This window comes from Montipora foliosa, chromosome 1, assembly GCF_036669935.1.
Source record: "Montipora foliosa isolate CH-2021 chromosome 1, ASM3666993v2, whole genome shotgun sequence".
Taxonomy (NCBI): Eukaryota; Metazoa; Cnidaria; class Anthozoa; order Scleractinia; family Acroporidae; genus Montipora; species Montipora foliosa.
The window spans coordinates 9857836-9867835 of NC_090869.1; the positions used below are offsets into that span (position 1 = coordinate 9857836).

The following is a 10000-nucleotide window of genomic DNA, read 5'->3' on the forward strand; positions in this document are numbered from 1 at the left end:
TCTACCACTGAATCTCCTCTATTCTTCCTGGAATAATGAACCGTCATCCGTCTCAGAATCCGAAGGAAAGCACTTCTAAAATGCTTGCTCCTCCAGCAGTAAATTAATGGGTTGGCAAAAGATGAAGTGAAAGTCAATATCTTAACCCAGGCATTAAATATGCCCTGCAACGGTTTGAAGGACTCTGAGAAACACTGTGGGCAAGTTGTATGGAGAAAGTAATAAAAACACGATGGAAACCAAGATGCTACAAAAACTCCAATCACAATTAACATTGTCAGGCTTGCTCGGTGTTCATTGGTTTGTCTCGACCGGTTCAAGCGATCATTGCCACCCGCACAACTTCCGTCACTCAGTATCTTCTTTACATGACTCTTTGCTGTGAGATATAAGTATGTATAGCAACCAACGATGACCATAAACGGAACGATGACATTGCAGATGATAACCATGACGCTCCACCATCCTGTTGGACTGTAATTGCATTCTTTATCGAGGATCTGGTCCCAAGGGATGAAAGGAAGACAGGATATAATCACTGAATCAAACCACGCCAAGAGCAATCCTAAAAAAACTCTACGATGTGTTACTATGGTTTTATACCTCAGAGGAGATTTCACAGCCAACATTCGCTCGACACTGATAACAGACAAACTTTGAATAGAGGCATAACCAGTGAGAAAATATGAAAAACGAAAAGCATCGCAAACGATAATATTAGTAGAATCTCCCAGGGAGAACTTTTTCAAAATGTAACTCGGCATAGCGACTATTCCAGCCAAAAGATCAGCAACCGCCAAACTGAAAATCGATAAATATGTGACGCTGTGAAGAGCTGGATGAATGATTATAGCTGTTGCAACCAGACTGTTACCTAATATCGTACCAAATGAGAGAAACGACAGAGTTGTTACCACTGGTATCAGTGGAAACGTGTCTTGGGACGTTGCGTTCTCAAAGAACGGGGTGCTTTGTGCTGTGATGTTAAACATCACAGTTTTATCTGTAAGAGATAAGAAAATACGCTGTTTTAGACGATAAATTGTAGCAGACGAAATGACACTTCTGGCCTTAGCGTTTGTCATGATTCACAGCTTCATAACTAAAATATATTAAAATTAATTATCTAGCTCTGAAGGAAGTGTTATGCAACACGCTTTTCAGAAATACTTACTAGATGCGTGTCCTTGAGCATTCTGCATCAACTTACTTTTTGACTTTTTGACTGTGTCCATCGCTTTTACGACGTTTATTTTACGGTCTAGAACATGTACAATTGTTCAACATTTTAAACAATCTACTCTCTTTGACATGACATCTACGATGTCAATCTTCTTTGTATTAATGCATCCGACATTTTTGACATAGCTGCCCGTCAGATGGCAAAAGCTAAAGGCAAACCCGAATCCATTTTAACACGAACCACGTTGGAAAATTACTAACGCTGCCTAATAGAAACAATTGACCATTCCTTTTATAAAATAAAAGGCGTCATAGTACGTAAAAATGTCTTCATAAGCTTTGCGAAGCTAAAGCCTTTATTGGATATTGACAAAAATGGTTCGCTATATAAAAGTAAAAAGTAATCAATAGTTATTTATTTATTTAAGGAAACTAAATTCCCTACCGGACTACAATAATAAAGGTCCAAAACTGAGTTCCGTTCGGTCGTTGTGAATATAATGAAATCGCAAACACGGTTAAGCCGTTGGTTGTTAACGTTAAAGCCAACACAAGATCAGACGCCGTCATAATATGATTTTTTTTCATATGCTAATTTAGTACTTCGGATTAAAAAGAGTGTGAAATTATCAGGACTCAATATAAGTAGTGATTTAAAATGGAATGTCCATGTGTCAGAACTAGTTAGGAAAGTTTCAACAAGATTATATTTTCTTAGACAGCTTAAGAAATCGCATGTAGCCACAAGAGAGCTTCTTCTATTTTACATTACATGCATTCGCTCTATTCTGGAGTACGGCAGCCCAGTTTTTCATCGCGCTCTACCAAGTTATCTAAGCGAAGACCTAGAAAGACTTCAAAAACGCGCTATGAAGATTATTTACCCCGAACTATCGTATGCTAAGGCTCTAGAGCTGTCTGGACTTCCAACACTGTATGATAGAAGAGAGTCAATTGCAGCAAAGTTGTTCGATGAAATATGTGCAAATCAATCTCACAGTCTTCACAAACTACTTCCAAGTAGATACCAACCAAGCTACTATCTGAGAGAAAAAAGAACATTTATTCGTCCGAAATGTAAAACTGAAAGATGCAAGAATAGTTTTCTTTTAAGTTTTGTTCATAGTAGCTGAGAACTAGATATAAATTTGTTTCTTATTGTATATAGGAATTTGATGCATGCTCTTAATGTGCGATTCTTTAACAATTTTTATGTAGTATAAGTCCTATAATTAGTTTGTAGTTAAGCGCAGTTGTAAAATTTGTATTTGTAAGCCTTACCGCAATTCAGCTTTTGGCTGCAAGTTTTTAAGGTGAATAAACTATCTATCTATCTATTATTTAATAAACAGGGGACAATGAAAGACATTCTACGTTATTCAGAAAACTAAATAAATTACTCACCCTTTTGTTTTGTATCTTAAGTATTTTCCGAGGTCAATTAATAATAAAAGCAAGTAAGGATCAGTGGTTTTTGACTCTTATACAAGATATCCTTGCGGTCCGAGCGTGAAACAGGAACGATGACGTCAATCTAGTCAAGTATTGCGATCTTCTTATAGTTTTGCCTATGCGCGAGCCGTCAATATTTCGTGGAGTTTGCTTTTTGGTCGAGGGTCGTGGGTAACTAGTCGAGGGTCGAGGGTAAATGGTCGAGGGTAACTAGTCGAGGGTCGAGGGTCGAGGGTAAATGGTCGAGGGTCGAAAAATTCAGTATTCAAAATTATTTTCAAATTATTTCAGAGGATATTCTTAGCTTTAGGTGCCCACAAGATTCGAATGTAGCCGGCTAGCTACATTGTCTGGGCGTGTTGCTTTGATTGACAGTACCAAATGTAGCTGAAACAAGACGGTGCGTGCTTAAAGGAGGCGACCTTTGAATATCTATTAAGTCATCGCTTTAATGTAAGTATTATCATTGATAGTCATTACGAGCAAAGAAATAGATAGGAAAGAAGTCTTTCCGTACTCGTTTTACTTTTATATCCTAGACTGATGACCATTCAATTACGCCTCGCTTTCTACAGACAAAGTGAATTAAGGACTAAAAGAGTCGCAATTGAGAAACCCATGAAAAAAGGAACAACAAATGGCGGACATGACGCGAAATGTTTTGCGCTGCTTCCAGACAGGAAACCATTTACTATAATGTACTTTATCAGCTCATCATTCGAATATCAAGAAATAACTTTTAGTTCGACAATCTATTCCCCTCGCTTAATCACAAATAATTAATTAATCAACAGCATGCGGGGAACGACCGTCTTGGCTTCGTCTGCGAGGAGGACTTCACAGACAAGAAAAAGCCCGTTCATTGGGAAGAGGCTATCACAAAATTACGAGGCGAATTCGCAACCAACATGGTTATCCAAGCATTCTCGGATGTGATGCACCAGGAAATTGTTGTTCTCACTGTACACGGGGTAAGACGATTCTTAATTAAAAACAATAATACGGTCAAGATAAGACAACTCGTCTCCACACACATTTTCTGAATGAAAAAACTTTATAGTTCAAAAGGTTTTTCACTTATATAGAATATATTATAGAATATAATGTTAGTCACATTAATTCGCGGAATTTGCGAAATTAAAGCCCCGGCCAAACGGACTCGCAAGTAGACGCAAGTTGGACGCAAGTTTCAAAAAAGCTACTTCAGTGCACACTTGCACTCGCGCTAAAGAGACCAACGTGCGTTCACTTGCGTTGGGTGGCCAAATGGTGAAAAACTTGCGTCTACTTGTGTGTGGATTTTGAGCTCCATCAAAGTGCAAGAAAGTAATCGCAAGTCATCGCAAGTCTTCCCAAGTACACGCAAGCAGGCGCTTAACGCGTCGCGAAAATTTAATGTAGCAAGAAGCCCTTTACAAATGGCCCTTTGTGACGTCCTCATTGACGTCACTGCTTATCTACCCCACCATCCAATAAAAATTAAATGAAAAATATGCCGCTTGTGTGGCCCGTGACTCCATCGTTTGGGCTTCCTGTGCCTCTGTGATGTCATCACGGCATCACACTTCACTCCACCATCTAATATATATTAAATAAAATTATGTGAAGAATACATTATGCCTTGACTTGCTGCCTCGTCTTCCTGTGACTCCACCGCCTGAATGTCTTGTTCCCCTGTGACGTCATCACGACTTCACACTCGTCCACTCAAACATGCCTTGGCCTGCCGCTTGGGCTTCCTGTGACTCCAGAAACACGCCTGGGCTTGCCTGCCCAGAACTGACGACGACGACGACGACCATTCACCAAGAATACAGGGTAATTTATGAATTGTCGCCTGACGGGCCACTTAATAAGGCATAAAAAGTATTGTATTATTTACAGGGAGAGGAGGATTGTGTAAGAACCATGAGGCCAAGCTCAGGGATCTGTTTTGGCACAATATTTTTGGGGCATACTGGAGACCATTATGTGGCTATTGCCCCTACAAATACGTTAAATAGATGTTTCTAATGTTTTTAATGTTCCTGAAGAATACCTTGGGCTAATACAATTCCGTATCCATAACCAGGGGAGACCTGTCGGAGGGGGGAGGGGGGGGGGGGTGGGTGAAAATAATATGTGATGCTAAAAAGTTGACGAAACCATGATACACCTTTTTTACAGGGTACCGGTAGCTATGCTGATGCCACAAAAATTGCCAGCTAGTACCTCAGATGATAATGTAGTAGTTGTCGAGAGGAAGGCTGCCGTTTTGAAAAAAGAGCGGTTATCACCAAAGAAGTCTCAAGAGAATGATGCCTTTAATCAACGGTCCTGGAAAAAGGTCTGTCCATTTTATTAAACTGTAAAGTTCGTTATATCGCAGTCATTGAACGAGGCCGGGTTGCTCTCCCCGTGCACTGAGGATTCCCCACAGGATTTCGACAGTGAAGCCGGGGAACCTTATGAGGGTAGGGTTATAATAGAACGCACCATAGCGGAGCTTGTAGGCAGTACCTAAAGTTTTTATTTTAGAGTTTTACAAATAAAATTGAACAGTTGGTAAATGTGCCTTTCATACTTCTGTAAAATCCTGTTGATCCTTTTTGTTCATTTTTTTTTCAGACACAAAGGAAGAGAAGACATCAAATTCCTGAAATGGAATGGTGGGGCGAGGAAGAATTCAACCCTGGAGTTCCTGTTTGGAGGGGCGAGCTACAGGTGAGGAAAGTTATTTCAATGATGTTAAGAGTACAATGATCTTGACATCCATGTTGATTCTTCCCAGTAAATATTTGGACCCTGGCTAGAGTATGAAATGGGAAAAAGAAGGCTTTTATTTCCATTGATGTCAGGAAATTGAGAAAATTGCTTTTTTTTTATCCCCAGTTTCATCTTTTTCGTAAAGATGATCGGGAAGAAATCATAACCATTTCAGAGGAATCAGCCGACGAAGATAGCACGTCAAAGGAATCGAACGACTTGAATGCGGCGTAAGACGGCGTAATTCATCGGTACGTTTCTCCTGGCATGACATTAAATAATAAAGTAGCGATAAACAAAAAAATACCGAGAACGATAATAATGCAACTGCCTTGTTTTCCCTACTATAGAAAGAAGACAAGGAGAAAGATGTCGATGTGATAGATCTGACTATGTCGTTTGAAGAGCTTAGCTCTGCTGAGAACACACCAACAAAGACAGGGCAGAATCGTCGTCCTTTAAATGCGAAAGCCAAGGATCTATTCAATGACAAATCGAGGTAAAAGGAAGTACAATTATTAATGCTAAGAGGGTGAAGGAAAAAAAAATAGTCTAAATCGCCATGAGTTAAGATGACTTGCAATCTAAGGCAAAATTGGGCATTCAGAACTAACTTTGGTTGCGAGAAAAGGCGGTAGAAGTAAAGGAGCAATTAACTCTGTTTACGACTTAAGGCATTTCAGATTGTTATCGTTATCGTTATTGCTTCAGTACCACGGTATGCCGTGATGTTCCCGTCAAAAACGAACCAGGGAGTGACTCAGACGAAGAATTGCTACGACCCGCCTTCAGGTAAACTGTTGCGAATTAAAATTTCAGCCGGCGCATGAATGCTGTTGTGAAAGTATCTCATAGGAGGAGGAGGGGAAGAGGGCGAGTACCGGGCCCGGCGGGCCTCTACCTTTTTGTAATGTGTTGGCTAAACGAGGCAACAATGTTGCGGCAACAGTTCGCGCGCGCCTATGTTTCCACGATGTGTGGAATATGGGAAAGTAACATGAGAAAAGGGTCAGATTCCCCTTTAGCCCCCTCCCGCTGCGCTTAACCCTGAAAATGCACGGAAAACCACGTTTTGGGCCTCAACTAGCGGTTTTCGGTCGGTGTGGTGTCTATTTGCAGCGAAATGCTTAAAAATCCTATTTGGCACAACAAAAGATAAATTTTCCTTTAAACAAGAGTGAAATAGCGCTATGTTTTTCATTTGGCGCATGCTAACCTATTTCGATCTTTTTTCCTCGCTTTTCTCTTTTTTTTCCTTTCTTTTCTTTTATGGATTTGTTGGCCATCTCACAAATTGCAAATCAACCATCATCTGTATGGACTCGTTCTGGGATTAACTTTCAAGAAAAGGGAAAATTTAACCAGTAAATGGTACTAGGGAAAGCTTTATTTGTCATCGATTTTCTCACGGAAACGTTGGTGTTTCTCTAGTGTGTAGCTAGGGTAGGATTTGTTCAAATTTCCAAAAGTAGATAATTAAAAAAAGGTCTATCCTTGCTAAATTCGATGGTTATCGATGTTATCGATTAGAATAAAATCACGTGACTTGAGAAATGTATTAGTTTGCATACCCTCTTGGGACATAATATGAACCGATCCGGATTTTAAGGGTTAAAAGTATGTATCAACAAGCTACTCCATACGATACCCGATGGCCTTGAAGATGGCAGAAAATGGAAGAAAAATTGTCCCACGGAGTGGAAAAACCATGGCCGTGTGCGCTTTGCTGATTGATTGGGTCGTACAAGTGCATGAAAGAAAAGTGTCCATTTAAGATGGAATTTGGTGTAACAAATACAACGCAGTTCGAAAAGGAAGAAGGTGAAATGATTTGCAAAGGCTGAGGTAAAGTGGGAGAATATGTTGCATGCAGTGCGCGAAGGTATCTTAGTTATCGTAATAAATCAGTGACTGTTTACCACATTGGTAATCACACATGCCCCGTCAAAGACATTCTCCGAAAAAAGGACATCACGAGCATCGAACAAATTATACGGAATCAACCAAACATCAAGCCCTCCGAGGTACAATCGGCGTTTGTCATGTCCGCATTTCAACAGCAAATGGATTGGAACGCTGTCGAAAGAGAGGCCAGTGCTGTATTGGATAAGAAACGCGTATCCAACATGAAACAGAAACTGAAGAAGGATATAGAGCCTTTTGGCCTCAACTTTGAGGCGACTGTCTCTTTTAAAGAGTATGCAGATAAAAAAGATCCCTTTATATGTGTACAAAATCAATGACAAGAGGGGAAACCCGGACATGCCATCTTTTGTCTTCAAGACAAGCACGACGAAAATGAAAATGGCATTAAACATGGACAAAAATGGGGACCATTTTCTGAGCAAAGCATTTTCTTTTTTTGACGGAAAAAGGAAACGGTGCAATGGGTTTATCACGCTAACAGCCAGTGTGTAGACAGTCCAGTGTGTATCATCCCTTGCTTCGGAAGCAGATACCGCTGGCTACAATGGAGGCCGAAACCGAGGACACGGTAAACGTCGAACTTTTCTGGCGTTTATTTAATGAAGCCTTCAGGAAAGTGGCCGGTTCGGATAATGCTAAATTTAACCCTATAGGTTGGTGTAGCCACATGGCAGGCGCAAATTTAGCGGGAATTTCAAAGGTTTTTGGGGATGACGCCGAAATTAAATTGTGTGAGTTTCACTTCAAAGACCACAGAAACAAAAAAGCTCAAAAACTTGACAGTGAGAGCAGTGACGAGTTCAAACAACTGTCTGACAGGCTGTTACTATGCACAACTGTTGCTGGGTACCAGGCCGCCAAATCTGATATGGACTTAATATTTATTGGGGCCGATGATAGCAGGGCTTTCCTGACAAGCTGGGTATCGTGGTGGCATGAGCGCCGTGGGTTCATTTTCCGTGCGTTCACCAACCCCAGTGCACCGCAAATGAACCAGGCTGAAGTGATTCACGCCGGTTGGGCTCACCGAGACCGCGGCCAACATTTGTCTCTACTAGACGCATGTCAAGCAGACACGCGAGACGCTTTGCTGCTTGACGTGGAGACCAAAGCATACTTGACCGCCGCTACACCCGGAGGAAAAGGTCCTTCGTTTGCTCACCGAGCACGCAAGCAACATAAAGCGGAAGTGTGGAGGGCGCAGTCAACAGGGAAGGAGATGTTTTCCTCTCCGGAGGGGCTGCTCATTGATGCAGGCTCCTCACACAAACCACCTTCGCGGAAAAAGAAGGCAACTAAATCAAGGGGTCCAGCTTTACCATAGCCACAGGTAACCAATCAAGGCGTAAATCCTCCGCCTACTTCGAAACCGAGCTACCCTGCTACCCACAGCGCTGCCAATATGATGCAGCCACGGATGCAGACTTTACCTCAACCGCCTGTGTTTCCTCAATCGCCTGTGTTTCCTCAACCGTCTGTGTTTCCTCGACCGTCTGTGTTTCCTCAACCGCCCGCGTATCCTCGACTACCTTTTTCTCAGCCGCCTCCCCCTCGACCGTCTTTCCCTCAATCGCCAATGCCCTGTGCTGGCTTACAGCCCTCGTGGAATTCTAGCATGTCGCGAAGTATCTACGAGCTGGTCATCACGCCTCCAACAGTGAGAAAATGCTATGGGCGAGGGGACGACCAGGGTGATAAATACAAAACTCCACCCTGTAATATTATAATAAAACATGTAGACAAAAGGGTCACCGGAAAAGATTCTACAACAGGTCAGCTAATACACAGTCAGGACTATTCAAACACATATTATCATCCTATAGCGACTCATATAACTAGAAAAATCCACTTTTTTCCGGCCAAGTTTACCTCAGGTATGAGCTTTACACATCATTGGATAATGCCCAGCGCAATTACATCAACACGATTCATAGCCTAAATATTATTTTAAAGTAACCTTTTCATTGAATGGGCGCAATTGCCGCTTGCCTGCAGTATTGTAGAATTTCGTAAGGAGGAGGTAAAACAACGAACTTCTTGTAAAAAATAGGTGTCAAAATAGGTAATGGTTCTCGGGCAGTACATATTGCTCCAGTGATTTGGTTAGACGTTGTTCACAAACTGATGTTTATTAAAATCCCTTAAAACTCTATAAACACCGTGAGAACTAAAATAAAAGATACAAATAAATTACAAAATAAGATTGCGAAAATAACAGGATATAAAAATGTCTTACACGCTTCGAAAGTTACAAAAGTAAAAGGAAAAAACTTAAGATCAATCTACAAATAACGGTAAAACGATATCGTATACAACTTGACTTTAACTGAAGCCTTAAATCTTAATTTGACAATTATAAGCGATGAAATTGAACTTAAGCGAGTAAAGCTACAAACCGCGTACATAAACAAACTAAAATAGCGTCAAAGATAATTACCTTGGTGCTGCCTCGATCACCAGAACAATGATAAACTTGGAGAAACTTGTTAACTTGTGGTGAATTAACATATCTTGCGTCAACTGATCTTGTAAACGATAAAATTAACCTTTTATAACGGTAGTTGGGTGTCGCGGCGCTTACGCGTGAGTTTTTGCGACACCATAGAACTTACTCGAAAGATGTACAGTAGAGACTACGGTAGCGTACACGAAAAACTAATACGCATGAGAAAGCCTTACATAACTGAAAACACGT

The 10000-nt window shown here is 41.1% G+C and overlaps 1 protein-coding gene across 2 annotated transcripts in view; it reads right to left on the reverse strand.

Annotated features, from left to right (window-relative positions):
- Window positions 1-10000, reverse strand: part of LOC137977058 (adenosine receptor A3-like) — a 57553-nt gene that overhangs the window by 2751 nt on the left and 44802 nt on the right. For both annotated transcript variants that reach the window (XM_068824378.1, XM_068824418.1), the window contains exon 3: window positions 1-1003. This exon is cut by the window's left edge and continues 2751 nt beyond it. In XM_068824378.1, coding sequence (XP_068680479.1) covers window positions 1-992 — 992 coding nt within the window. In that variant the 5' untranslated portion in view covers window positions 993-1003. The remainder of the gene's footprint in view (window positions 1004-10000) is intronic.